The following is a 13,595-nucleotide window of genomic DNA, read 5'->3' on the forward strand; positions in this document are numbered from 1 at the left end:
AGGCAAGGGCTTAGGAAAGACTTTTCCTGCTAAAACCTGGCCAGGCCTGACCCCACTCTCAAACCTGGGTCTCCTCTTTGGCGGTGCTGTCAGCGCACAGACCATGCGCATCCCTACCCAAGACCCCTTACCCTGACGATCTGTATTATATTTTAATGTATATGTGAATATATTGAAAATAATTTGTTTTGTTTTTTTCTCGGTTTTTGTTTGTTTTCTGTTTTGCTTTTAGCCTCTTCGTGCTAGGATCACAGGAAGACTTTGTAAGGACTGTTTAAGTTCTCCTGCAAGGTTTAATTTGTTATCATGTAAATACTCCAAAGCAGGCTGCCTTGTGGTTTTGGCCAGCCTTGTGCTATGTTGATAAGATTGATTTACTGCTTAAAATCACTTTACTTTATTCAATTTTTACTGAACTTTTTATGTAAAAAATAAAATCAATTAAAGAACTTGGTATGTTTGTTCTTTAAAAGTTAAGTTTTGTATATAGTGATGTTGTCAGAGAGAGAGAGATAGGAGAGATGGTAGCCATAGTTGTGTGAAGTCCAAAATTAATCCTGGAGAGTGGAATTTTTCACAGATTTTGTTCCCCACCTGTGCCATGGTGGTTTAGGAATACATTTGCAGGCTTGGGATATTGGGATTGTGCTCGGGGGTGAGGTCGACTTGCACGTTCGTTCCAGAGCAAAGGAATTGGACCTGAGACCTCGTTTGCACTGGACTTTGGTACTTTAGTTTGTAGGTCGTTCAAGAGAATGGCAGAAGGCTTCCCCTTTATGTCTCCTGGCTAGGGAAAGGCATTGACTGACCCTCTTCCCTCCAGACACTTTAGTTTCCTGAGCCCACCAGTCTGGTTGATGTTTGATTCCCTGGCCTCTCACCATCTCCCTTGACACTGAGCTGGGACTCTAGAGGGAGGGATGGGGTATGGTGTATAGGTTGTGATAAGAGTGACCATCTGGAGGATGCAGGGCTCAGTGGAGCCCCATGCCCCCCCACCTCCACTCCCCCACACCCGTTGATGAACCAGATATCTGGGTACTAAGGAGAATCAAAGGCTTCAGGCCAGTGTAGGGCCCATCTTTGCTGGGAGACTGGTCCCTGTGTTCCTCACCAAGGTTCTTTGCTGTCTGCATCAATGCCCTTGGAGAAGAGGGTATGTCCTGCCAATGCTTGGACAGGGTGGACAGCAGTTAGTGCACATTGCCTGCTGAGCCTTGTGCCGGGCATTTAGAACATAGGTTGGGCTCATTTAATCCTCACAATCCTGAGACACAAGAATTGCTACTGTCCGGATCAGGGAGCTAAGGTTCACAAGGGCTCAGTAGCTCATCTCACAAGGGCCTCTCCAGTGGATGGGATGACCTACTTGCTTGTATTAAAGGGATTATTCAAAGAGGAGAAAAACAGTATTTTAAAGTATGATCATAATCATTAGATGTGCTATTTAACAATGTATCCAAAGTTTTTCCCCATGATAAACTGTTTAAAGCACATTAGCTCATGGATGAACTAGTTACTTGACGTTCTTAAATTTTTGAGCCCCTTATATTTTTTTTTTTTCTTTTAAAGATTTACTCATAGCAGGAGTCTAGAAAACTTAAATAAGGGACCAGGAAAAAGAATAACTATAAGAAAGTAAAAATCAAAATCAACAAACAACTATGAACCAGAGACACTCTATGGGGGGTGGAGGGCGGGGAAAGGAGGGATTGGGGTCAAAATAAGGGGGTTGCAATTGTATGGGGAATATAAAAATAAAATTAAAAAAAAAAACAGAAAGCTTGCAATAATGTTGAAGAAACAATCAAACCAAAAAAAAAATTTATTTATTTATTTATACAAGCATTGGGTATAGTCAGAAGTGCGGGAGGGTGAGAGAATTCACCAGAGCCAGAGCCAGATGCAGAACAGGCAGACTGACGAAGTACACTGCTGAGGGGAGCAGTGGGCGGCAGGAGAGGTCTGCGTGACATGTGAGACCCTCTCCCGGCGGCCAGGGATTGAACTGGCGCTGCAGAGGCTGCAGGCAGCTTCACAACCCAGCGCTCAACCGCTGCGCCACCGGGGAGCCTGCCCCTTATATTTTCAAGTTGTATGATGGAGAATGTTCAGTGTGTTTTAAGCACATTAGAAGGGAGTGTTTCTCTTGGTGGGTGTAATTACAGTGCAGGGATGCAACCATGTGCACTGCTGCTTGCAGACAAGTCAAACTCATTGTTTTGACTCTGGGCTCCAGTTTCAGATTTTCCAAGGAAATTTTAGGCAGCCTTCCTTACAGGGTGTTGGCAGACAACTTTGAAGAGAATTCAGTTTTTTTGTTTTTCCTTCAAAAAGTGGAAGAGTCCTCTTCCACTTCTCCCTCCACACCTTCGGGCTCAAATTCCCTCAGTGCTGACAAGGGGTACCAGCTAGTCCAGAGCCTGTTCTTGCTGTTCAACAAAGGACTTGACCCTCATTGCCCATCCAGTCCTTCTCAGCCCCATGACTAACTGCTGAAGCAGGTATGCACTCTCCCGCACACTGGTCTGATTCTAGCAGTCCCACTGCCGAGCTTTCCCACCTTTCTTCCTTGGGTCATCTCAGGATGAAGGTGGCTATAGACCTGCCCTTCCTTAAGACAGATTTACAGGATTAGACAGCCCTAGTGAAGCCTTTCTTGAAGAATAGCAATCTGATGAGTTTAGTATTCACAGCAGCCATTCCCAGTCAGATCTCACTTCAGCAAGAGGACAGAATTTATACTGAGCACCCCTTGGCCAGGCCTGGAAACCACATCTGAGTGACTCTATTTCTGCTGAGGGGCAGAATAGTAGCCATTTTTCTGTCCTTCCTTGGTGAAACCTGCCTGCTTCTCTCTTCAGAATGGGCTTGGGCATGGCGTACAGGTGGTTTGGCTACAGATGCCCTGCCCTGAACTCTGCCCCTCAGGTGGGTGGGATGACCTGCCTGCTCTTGGCTTGTGTAGAAATCAGATAAGTAGCTGTGAAAGCATGTTTGGGACTTCTCCTGAGTCTGGAGTGTGGGCCTTGTAAGGAGAGGCCTTTCCTCATCTAGAGTGCCCTCAGAGCCAGTCTGCCTCTTGCCACTTGCCTAGAGGGGTAGGCACCAACCGCTCTTGATGCTGGTCCCAAGTCACTCTTGATGTTGGTCACAAGTCGGGAAAAATCCTGGACCCCTCAGATGAACCTGAGAGCCTTAGGGGTGGGGGATCTCAAGAATGTGCTATTCTGTTTGTTTTCCTATTAAGAAAGCTAAAGTTCAGGAAAGTTACATAGCTTCCTATCAGGATATTCCATGACTGGCAGATGCAGGACATGAGCCCCAGTGTGCCTGCAAAGCTCACACATCTTACCTGAGAGTGTGCTGCCTGCCAGCTCAGGTGTTCCTCCCATATCAGAGACCTACCCCATCCTTTTTCTGAGCCTCTGCCTCTTAGTCACCCAACTGTCTCTGAAACCCAAGGAGCTAGATAAAGCCAGCACAAAAATCCAAAGTTGCCTTTAATATGAGAGAAAACAGAAAAAGCAGCCGAGGCTGAGGGGAGGTAGGGTGGGAACCAGAGGGGAGGACTCACTGCCAGATTCCTCTATAGCCTGTTGTTTATCCTGCAGGAAGGCAGGGTGAGGGGAGGTGAGTGATGGTTGGATCTAATGTGGGCACAAGCTGAACAGGCTGAGACCACCAGTGCCAGCCAGGAAGCCCAGGTAAGGGAAGGCATATGAGATGGGGGTGATGGGGAGCACCCAAGTAGGTTCCTTGAGAGGCCAGGCTGTGAAGCATCACAAAGCACCCCTCATTTGGTGGGCCCAGGACTAGGACCACATCTTCAAGGTCCATGGCTCCACGGTGCCCTCCAGCACTCTAAGGATGGCCCCGCTGCCCTCTAAGACAACCCAGCAGGGTGTAGTCTGACACCTGGCCCATTGTGCCAGACATAAGCCCCATTGTGGTAGGTGATCTAGGCAGTGCCCTACGGTACCTTCCTTCCCATCTCAATTCCCAGCCAGCTCCCTCTCTGTTTCAGTGGATGTTGGAACAGGTTAGCAAGTCCTTCTGGCTTTCACGAGCAGGGAGAGCTGCTGGCCAAAGCTTGGACTGCAGAGCTGGGGCCTTGAGACAGACCAGATGCATGGGGATAGCAGGGTCTTCCTGCCTGATCCAAGCAGTCTGGGCCCTGTGCCCCCAGCCAGGGTGGGTCCCTCTGAACTAAAGTTCTTCGGACCTAGCACTACCTTTCCATCCAGCTGCCTGACCGCATGTCTCCCACCCAGAGCCACATCCTTAGCAGGACTGCTGACTACCTTCACCTCCCTCAACAGCAGCAGGAGGAAGTGGCATAGCTCCTGGAGGTGTCAGCCACGCCTGACAAGGACTGGCAGGCTACCAGGGCTACTAGGCTGAGCCTGTAGCCACTTCCTCCTGCTGCTGTTGAGGGAGGTGAAGGTAGTCGGCAGTCCTGCTCAGGATGTGGCCCTGGGTGGGAGACATGCGATCAGGCAGCTGGGTGGAAGCGTAGTGCTAGGTCCGAAAAACTTTAGTTCAGAGGGACCCACCCTGGCTGGGGGCACAGGGCCCAGACTGCTTGGATCAGGTAGGAAGACCCTGCTATCCCCATGCATCTGGTCTGTCTCAAGGCCCCAGCTCTGCAGTCCAAGCTTTGGCCAGCAGCTCTCCCTGCTCGTGAAAGCCAGAAGGACTTGCTAACCTGTTCCAACATCCACTGAAACAGAGAGGGAGCTGGCTGGGAATTGAGATGGGAAGGAAGGTACCGTAGGGCACTACCCAGACCACCTACCACTTAAAGCCCAACTGAGTGGACAAACCAAGAACCACGCTGACTGGGAGGGCACAGTAGACAGGGATGATAGTTGCCTCCTTAGCGCAGTAGGCAGCGTGTCAGTCATAATCTGAAGGTCCTGAGTAGACAGGGATGATACTGCCTGAGGGCCCTGGAGGCTCAGGGGAATGGGGAGAAGGTATTGGGAGCCAGGTCTCCCCTGCTCCTATCCACACCCCTTCCCTGTCCTGCCTTCTCGTCCTATCTGAAAGGACAGACAGGATCAGGGACAAGGAATCAAAGCTAGGGTTCCTGGGCACCCTTCACTTAAACTTTGCTGTCAAAAAATGTTTAAAGCGCCTTCCTGGTGGCACAGCGGGTTGAATGCTGCGCTGTGAAGCTGTCCGCAGTCTCTGCAGCGTGAGTTCAATTCCTGGCCGGCCAGGGAGAAACCCACATGGTGCAGCAGACCTCTTCTGCCTGGCCTGCTGCTCCCTTCAGCTGTGTCTTCGGTCCATCTGCCTGTCCTGTTCCCCTCTCTGTCTCTGGTGAATTCTCTCACCCCCCGCACCTCTGACCTGTACCCCAGCTCTTGTATAAATAAATAAAATCTTAAAAAAAAAAATTTTTAAAACCATAATCCCTACTACATGGAGTGAAGAGCTTGTACCATGGTGTCAGGAGTTGACTGGCTTGTTTTCCCCAACCTCATCTCTCGCAGCTTCCCCTTTGCTTGCTACTCTTAGACACCTATCCTTCTCCCAGGCTTCCTGCGTTCTGTCCTTCCAGTTATGCCATCTCCATCTGACAGACTACCTGGCATCTTCTCTGGGAAGTCTTCCTTGGTCTCTCCCTTTCTGACTTGCTGCATTTCCTCTGTCTAGTATGGCACTAAACTGGACTGTGGGAGCACATTGATTCATGTTGGTCCCCATGGGTGCTTCTGTGCACAGAGACCTTGTAAATCTTTGCAAAATAGACCAGATTAGAAGTAAATGCTGCTGCTCCCTTCTGCCTTGAGGTAGTTGTCCAGTTGGGTAGGGCACAGTGACTCCAGAGCCTATAACTGGATGTGACCTCCCCACACAAGTGTCTCCCATTCTACCTAGTGCCAAAGATCTGGATCATAATGTTTTTACCCACATGGACTATGCCTTCCCCATGCATGCCTAGAGTTGTGAAAGCATGCCTCTGTTGACTGGCAGTGCTCCTGGAGCGCCATCTCTTAGAGAAGGGGGAAGAGAGAGTATCATGGGTAGCACCAAGCCAGGGATTTGGGAGACCTCAGTTAAGAAGTGGCAGCATGTAGGGACATTAGGGAAGTCTTCAAGCCTAACACTGGGATTCCCTTGGGGTAGTCTGTCACCCTCTCCTGGTTCACTTCATCCTGATTCTTTACAGGGCTGGGTACCCCTCCATTCCCAATCACCTATCTGGGTAAGTTTCCCCCTATGTCAGATGGGAGGGGGTGATACAGCTGGTCCCAGCCGGCCAAAACTGGAGGAGCTTGGGTGGAACTCAGGACGGAGATGGGCCCATTGGAAAGCACCCTGTTTCAAAGATCTTGGCAAACTCCTGGTCTAAGCCCAGGGATGGCAGGGGAGAACCAGAAAGCTCTCACCCCTATCTCAGCCACTAACTTACTGACTAGTAGGCATCTCCCTAGTCTTCCCAGCATGAGCCCAGAAACCTAACACCTAAGCCTCTCAGCTGGGCTCCTAGAGTGACTGCTCCTATTCTTGCCTTGAGGGTCAGTGTCTAACCCACACCTGCTCACAGGCTGGATGGGAGGATACCTTTGTGGGGTCAGCAAGGGTAGAGGGGTTATGGGCACAGAGGGCCCCTGGACCTTTCTCATCTGAAATTCAGTTGAGAGCTTAGCGGCCAGATACATTAAGGACAGGACCACTCAGGCTCAGAACCATCAGGACCTCCAGGACTGATCCTGCAGGGACCTATTTCCTAAGGACTAAGCAAGAGAAGTCCAGGTATGGTCTTAGAAAGGATCTTGCCTGCAAAAGGGATGGAGAAGAGACCTGGGGGAGCCCTCCAACTCAACATCTATTACACGCAGGCCTGGTCCACCTCAGGGACTCCAATCAACTTCCTTGAGCCAGGCCGTGGGCCTTTCTGTTTGACAAAGTCTGAAAGTAGGTCTGGACAAAAGCTGCAGTGGCCCTTGCCACTTATGGGGTGTGTACATTTCTGTCATGATATGAGGGACCCTTCCAGAACTGTGGTTGGTAGATGAGCCAGACCCTGTGTGTGCCTGACCCATACCAAGCTGTGAGATTGGCCTGTGTCTGCCCTACCCACCTCCAGGCCCACAAAATCAGCAACACCCCACATACCCACAGTGTACTGGCTTCCCACACTCATTTCAAACAAGCCACTAGCACCACGGCGGAGAACACTTGAGGATGGGAACTGAAAACTCTCTTTGTCTGGGAAGCCTAGATTTCTATCCACAACACACTCCTGACCTGTGGCAGTTCCCTTAACACACAATTCCTGGGATCCACACAGCCTGGCGGGACTAGTATCTCTGAACCACTTGAGCAGGCCAAGACGACAGCGCGGAGTCCCTGGGGAGTGCGGGTGGCAGTGCTTCACCAGGACCAAAGGAACAAACAGTGAGCAGGGCCCTAACAGACAAGGGTGGTGAAGCTGGGGAAGCTGAAGCCACGCAGAGGGGATGGGTCGCCTTGAAGGCTTCATGCACCTGCAGAACAAGGCCCTGGATCGGTGGGTGGCCAGGGGCAGGCTGAGAGGCTGGTAAACTTGGAGGCGGAACAGCTACAAAACAAAAGTTTATTGCGAAACGCGATGGGAGGGGGAACGCCTTTAGGCATTAAGGCCACAGCCCGGCCCGTGCTCTGCCAGGACCGGGTAATTGGGGGCTTAGGCCTCCCCAACCAGACTGTGCAAAAAGTGCTGTGCGGGCCCCGAGATCTGTGTGAGAGCTCCGGGGAGCCCCTCTGCCGGCGAGGGGCGGGACTTCCTGGAGTGACCCCGCCCGCCAATCCCTGAGCTGGGCGGGGGCGGGGCACCGCCCACCCCCTGCGTGCGGGCCAATGGTCTGTGTCCTCGCCGCTCCTGGGCGGGGCCGGGCGGGGCGAGGCGGAGCCGAGCTGCGGAACCGGGCCGGCCCTCGGCGCGCCTATCCCGGCTTGTACTCCGTCTCCCCGGAGGACACCTGGGAAATGCGCCGCGAGGACCGCCACAGCTTCCGTGCGAACTGGCTGCTTCGCACCTGGTGGAAGCAGAAATGGGGTAGGATCAGCCAGGGCCGATGCTCCCCGCCCCGTTGGAAGCCCGCCCTGCCCCGGTCCTCACCTCAGAGGGCTGCCCCGCGCCCACCACGATCAGCTTGCCGTCCTCCAGGCCCACGAGCACGTGGCTGTGCTCCTTGGTTACAGCCACGCTGCGAATGGGCACCTTCATGGGCAGAGGCGGCGCAGCCGGAAGCAGTCTGGAGGGAGGGAAGGTGGATGGCTGGGGATGTATGCAAACGGCAACCTCAGGGGAGCTTTGCCTCCAGCTGACCTGTGCTGCTTCATTCTCCCATATACCCTCTCTGTCCTCCTTTTAAGGATGACTAAATTAAAACCCCGATACAGAAGGTAATCTCCCACAGCTGTGGTTACGGGAAGTCCCAAGTCAGGGCTGCCCATTGGGGCCAGGTGTTAGGTGATAGCCCTTGAAGAATGTGCTCACACACATTCCTAAAGGGGGTATGGGTCCGCCTCCTAGTCTCCTCTAGCAAATACCACCATCCTGAGGGGCCATGAACCCATAAACAGTGGGGCTCACTTGTTCAGGTGGAGGATGTGCAGGGCACACTGGGCAGTACCCAATAGAACAAAGTCCTCAGTCACTGCCAGGGCTGTGGGCTGCTCTACCAGAGGAAGTGAAGCCCTCAGCCTCCCATTCACCGAGTACAGGTGCAAGGAATAGGTGACCTGGAAGAAGTAGCGGTGTCAGCAAGAACAGAATCCCAATCACCCCTGTCTTGGGTGGGTGCCCTTTTCTTATACCTGAGCCCCTAGACGTTCCCTTGCCGAGCTCTGAACCACAATCTGGCCCTCAGACCCCAGCGCCAGGTGCGATACTGGTCCGGGCAAAGCAGCCCCTGGGGGCCGTAGTGCTGCTACAAACTGGCCACGGCGTACAGTGTGGATGATCACAGTTCCGTCCTGTGGGAAGGCAGCTTAGGGTGGTAGGCAGGGGCGCCTGGGCTCCAAGGGCAGCACCCAGCAAACTCAGCCTCCCCAGAGCACAGGCATACACATACCTCAGATCCAGAGACAGCCATGTCAAGTTCTGTGCTGATGGCCACACAACTCACTGCAGCCTCATGTCCATAGAGGACCTGCACAGGCTTTGATGCCAGTCCTATGGAGAGACCACCCTGTGGAAAGCCAGGGCTGGTTCAGGACTGATCCTAGTGAGAAGGCTAATGCTCATCAAAGTGAGGCACCCCAGATTTATTCGTGGCAGTGGAGGGAAGGGGAAGACAGAACAGCAGGCTGGAGGCCTGCTGAGGGGCAGACAGGCTATAAATCGGGACTATGGGGCCCCCAAATAGTGAACCTGTTGCAGGAGCCGCCACACCATGCATGTGGTGTCCCGGGAGCCTGAGATGAGGTAGATGCCACAGGTGTCCAGTGCAAGGCAGGTCACTACATCTGTGTGGGGAGGGGTGGGTGCAGGTAGAACAGAGTGGTCACCGCGCCTCCACCCCCACCGGCCTTGCAACCCGCCCCCACATGCACCACCTACAACTCCAAGGCACTCATACCAAGGTGGTGGTGAAGCTGGTTCAACAATTTGCCCCGGGGTAGGGCAGTCACTCGCAGGCTGCTATCCCAATGGCCACCACTAAACAGCAGCTTTCCATCAGGGGCTACTGCCAGGGCTCGCCCATTCACGCCACCGTCAGGAATCCAGGGGCCACTCAGTAGTCGCTGCATCCTGGCCCATGAAAGGGATGGCAGGTAAGGCCAGGTGATGTAGAAGGCCCCAGCCTTCAGAGACCTTGGCCAGACCTTACATCTGGCCCAAATTCTGACTGGATGGGGAGACAAGTCAGGGTGCAGGGTATTTATAGCCCACCGCCACCACAGCCCTCTGTCCTACTTGGGGTTGCCCAAGCTGGAGTCTTTGCTGAAGCTGAAGTAGTTGCTTATGTTGCGGTCATAGGGCAACCAGCTGTGGGTACCCAGCAGCCCATTGCCACTCACGGTCACCTGTGGGCGAGAGGGGACAGAGGTGGATTTGGTGCAGAGCAGAGAGGGAATGGAGGTCAGTGCCCAGTGCACTTACCAACAGGTCTGGGGAGCTCTGGGTGATGAAGGAGTGGGGCTGCCGGTGGGGAACCAGGGCCAGCACCAGGGGCACACCATCACTGACAACCTGCAGGGCAGAACGCAGGGCTAGCTGTACCAGAGCAGCCAGCGGGGCGCACACTGTACACTACCTGCTCTCTGAGGCCCCACTCCTCCCTTCACCCTCACCCCAGGGGTCACAGCCAGGCGTCATAAAGGCAGAGGTTCCTCCAGAAAACAAGCATGAGAGCCCAGTGGGCTTTCAAGAGACCCTCTCAGAAAATGAAAAGCCAGGATGAACAAGAAAGATCCTTCCGAATCTCAAGCTTGGTCTCAACATTACTCCTCCCATTCTATTACTCCAAGTCCCCTTGGAGTAGGAGAGGCATCTAAAAAAGTCAGGCCTAGAACCATTCTGGGATGCAGACAGGAAAGTGAGGAAGAACATCTAAGACTTTCAGATTGACTAGGTGAGTACACCTTGTCCTGGGTTCGCCCTGACTCCTCGAGCTGCTCCCATATTCCTCTCATGTTTACTTTCCAAGATGTCTTAGTATCAGTGACCTTGACTTAGGCTTTCCATCTACCCCAAGAAGTTGGGGTAGGGCTAATCCATTTCATGGATTTCATGGAGTTAGAAGGTGAGGACCTGCCTCCTCTCACCTCTGCGAAGAAGGCCTTGAGCTTGTCCAGGTGCTGGAAGATGCTAGGTGAGTTAGTGTCCAGACGTGCAAGGCGCTGGGCTGCTTCCTCAGCGGACAGCCGAGCTGGATGTGGCTCCTGTGGGCAAGTGGCTGGTCAGCACCATGACATGGGCATCCCTGACCTGTGTCTTCCAAGCTGCCTTTACCTTCAGCAGCTGACAGGGAGTCTGCCCAAAGTTGCTGATAATGCCCTCCAGAGCCTTCCGTTCTCGCTCATCCACCACATGGTCCAGGTCCACTGCCCCTGGGTAGGCAAGCAGAACAAACAATATTCCCTCTGTGCCCTCTGCATGCAGCACTCCTTGTCTGTGCCCCAGCCCCGCCTCTCCCCCGCCCCCCAGCCTTGAGTGCAGATCACTGCCCACCTTCATAGGTGCAGTAATAGAAGACATTGAGGGCCTCCTCTGCCGCTGGCCCCCGCTGCTTGTAGCCAAAGATGAGGTCAATCCACTCGTGCAGGTGGGCGGACACATACTCTGACTCCTGGGGTGGGGGGGCAGTCAGTCTAGGGTGAGCCCAGCCCCACCCTGACCCTCGGCCCCATCTGTGTGCTCCTCACCAAAGCCTGGCGGTGCTGCTGGATGAAGTCCTCAGGAGAGCTGGCCCAGGGGGGTAGCACCACGTCGCCCACCTTCTCATTGGTCAGCTGGAGGCAGCCAAGGTCAAAGCCTGGCACAGAGGACTGGATCAGCTGTCTTGCTGTGCCATCTTCACCTGCTCCCTGGTTATCCCCTGGCCAGTCTGTTCTCTTCACTTCCCCCTCACCCCCCACAGCTCCTACCATTCTGGTTCTCCAGAAAGTCAGGGAAGTAGAAGAACTCTGGGATGAGCTCCTTCACATCAGCAGGGCTTTCCAGGCGGGCCTGCCAAGCTGCCGCCACGGAGTGGAACTGCCGGTCAGAACAGTCAAAGCTGGGGGAGGATATGGGCCAAAGTGAGGTCGGGAGACGGGGGACATGGAAGGAGAAGGCGTGGCTGGGGGAAAGAAGGGAGCCAGAGGGCTGAAGATGCCTGGAGGACCTGCCTCTTCCCCTCCTCTGCCCCTCCACCCACCCATCACCCACTGGGCCCCACCGGCCACTCTGCAGCTGGACGTGCAAGGAGGTGAAGGGTTCCATGCGGATGAGGTAGTGCATCACGCCCGCTGCATTGGAATAGTGGGTGCCATAGTGGAACTTGTCAATCGTGCCAGCCGGGTCCTCAAAGCTCTCATACCTGGAGCCACGATTAGGGGAATCAACGGAAACCCTCCCCTTGCCCATCCCAACCCCCAAGTCCAGCCCACCCATGTGCTCACTTCTCCCTCACGAGCTGGGCATGCTTGGGGTTCACCACACCGATGGGCTTGGACAGGTCCCGGAAGACGGCGGGGTTGCTGAGGTCCAGGGTTGGGGACACGTAGTCCTGTAGGACCCAGGGGAACTGGCCGCCCACCCGGGCAGGGGGTGTATGAAGGCCCCGATGACCTAGCTGCCCACCCTGCCCTGCCCTCACCCTCAGAAGATGGGGATGTACCACTTGGGGGGGCCATACAGGACCAGGACGGACTGTCCTGGAGCAGGATTCCCTCTGGGAGAACAGAGACTAAAAGGGGAGGCTGGCTGTGGGAGGTGGGCAGGGAAGAGGCAGCACCCACCCAGCTCCAAGCTCAGGGTCTGGCCCACCATCAGTGCCTGCACTTGGTTGAACCAGGGCTGGCAGCCCAGAGGGGCAGGGATGGGGTGTGCAGCAGGCCCTCACCACAGGATATTGAGACAAGTCGTTGTAGGTCCGCCCCGCAATGGTATTGAGTTGCATCAAGTACTCGAAGTTGGATATCTCACGCTGCACCCATTTCTGGGGAACAGGCGCAAGAAAGAAGTGAGCCAACTGGGCTGTCCAGCGGTCTTCCCTCAGGGTCCCAGTCTCAGCCCCCATCACCATACACCCCCGAGTTCTTACCTGAGTGAGGCCAGAGGCACGTAGCATCTCCTGGGGGGAGCGGCTGCTTAGGTAGCCTTGGCTAGGGGGTCGCAGGCGCAGGAGCAACGAGTATACCTGGTTCCGTACCTGGGTGTGGGGTGGGATGGGGCGTGGTGGGGTCTTGGGGGCCTGGCAAGGCGATGACGCTGTGGACCCGCCCACTTTGGGCGGGAAGTTGAGGAAGTAGTTCGCCTGATCAATGAAGAAGAGCTCAAGTGCTGAACGGCGCAGGTTGAAACGCCGAAGGTGGACTTCACGCAGCTGGGCCAGCGGGCGCCGGAAGTCATGGCCGATACCTGTGGGGAAGGACAGCAGGTCCAGGAGTCAATTGGCCTGGCCCCACCAGACCCCCGCCATGCTCTGCCATCATGACGTTGGAACATACCCTCCTCTGTTTCCACACGCTCGGTGCTGCCATCGTAGAAGTACACATGCTGTGTGGTGACCTCCAGCGTCCCTGGGACCACAGCCACCACCGTGACTAGTTGGCACTCAGCTGTCAGCACCAGCTTCTCGTGCTGTTCGTCCAACTCTGCCGCCTCCATCCTAGACACCAGTACCCGCTTCAGGCTCTGGGTTCCGGGACCCCCCTCCCAACAAGCCCGAGGACCACCAAGTGCCAGCAAGTCACTATCTTATACCTCATGGAGGACAGGAAGGAGCTGCCCAGGGTCTGGCGCTCACTGGCCCCCAGCCACACCCCCAACCTGTATCTCTGACTGTCTTGTCAGTTCTGTCAGTCCACCAATGCCTACCCGCAGCGCCTGCCTTGGGCCCATGCTGCTCTGGTTTGTGTTTCATAGTCCTGCTCTGGGGTGCCTA

General features: G+C 54.5%; 1 protein-coding gene and 1 pseudogene across 2 annotated transcripts in view; both read right to left on the reverse strand.

The window, feature by feature from the left end:
- Nucleotides 1–1,110: 1,110 nt before the first annotated feature.
- Nucleotides 1,111–7,129, reverse strand: LOC311180106 (death domain-containing membrane protein NRADD-like; annotated as a pseudogene). Its single transcript has 5 exons — nucleotides 7,097–7,129; nucleotides 4,557–4,677; nucleotides 4,407–4,476; nucleotides 3,747–3,886; nucleotides 1,111–1,163 (listed from the first exon to the last, which is right to left on the reverse strand). The product of its transcript is annotated as a death domain-containing membrane protein NRADD-like (transcript).
- Nucleotides 7,130–7,940: 811 nt separating this feature from the next.
- The window catches only part of NBEAL2 (neurobeachin like 2), a gene marked incomplete at both ends in the record, with an annotated part of 28,591 nt that continues 22,936 nt past the window's right edge, over nucleotides 7,941–13,595 (reverse strand). The window contains 19 exons of the mRNA XM_084248094.1: nucleotides 7,941–8,033; nucleotides 8,117–8,252; nucleotides 8,594–8,742; nucleotides 8,818–8,976; nucleotides 9,075–9,191; nucleotides 9,374–9,468; nucleotides 9,582–9,754; nucleotides 9,920–10,029; nucleotides 10,106–10,195; nucleotides 10,771–10,887; nucleotides 10,958–11,055; nucleotides 11,177–11,294; nucleotides 11,371–11,480; nucleotides 11,593–11,723; nucleotides 11,886–12,026; nucleotides 12,109–12,233; nucleotides 12,552–12,647; nucleotides 12,753–13,069; nucleotides 13,159–13,319. Coding sequence (XP_084104220.1) covers nucleotides 7,941–8,033; nucleotides 8,117–8,252; nucleotides 8,594–8,742; nucleotides 8,818–8,976; nucleotides 9,075–9,191; nucleotides 9,374–9,468; nucleotides 9,582–9,754; nucleotides 9,920–10,029; nucleotides 10,106–10,195; nucleotides 10,771–10,887; nucleotides 10,958–11,055; nucleotides 11,177–11,294; nucleotides 11,371–11,480; nucleotides 11,593–11,723; nucleotides 11,886–12,026; nucleotides 12,109–12,233; nucleotides 12,552–12,647; nucleotides 12,753–13,069; nucleotides 13,159–13,319 — 2,536 coding nt within the window. The remainder of the gene's footprint in view (nucleotides 8,034–8,116; nucleotides 8,253–8,593; nucleotides 8,743–8,817; nucleotides 8,977–9,074; nucleotides 9,192–9,373; nucleotides 9,469–9,581; nucleotides 9,755–9,919; nucleotides 10,030–10,105; nucleotides 10,196–10,770; nucleotides 10,888–10,957; nucleotides 11,056–11,176; nucleotides 11,295–11,370; nucleotides 11,481–11,592; nucleotides 11,724–11,885; nucleotides 12,027–12,108; nucleotides 12,234–12,551; nucleotides 12,648–12,752; nucleotides 13,070–13,158; nucleotides 13,320–13,595) is intronic.

The sequence above is a fragment of the Talpa europaea genome (genome assembly GCF_964194135.1).
Source record: "Talpa europaea genome assembly, chromosome: 11".
Classification (NCBI taxonomy): Eukaryota; Metazoa; Chordata; class Mammalia; order Eulipotyphla; family Talpidae; genus Talpa; species Talpa europaea.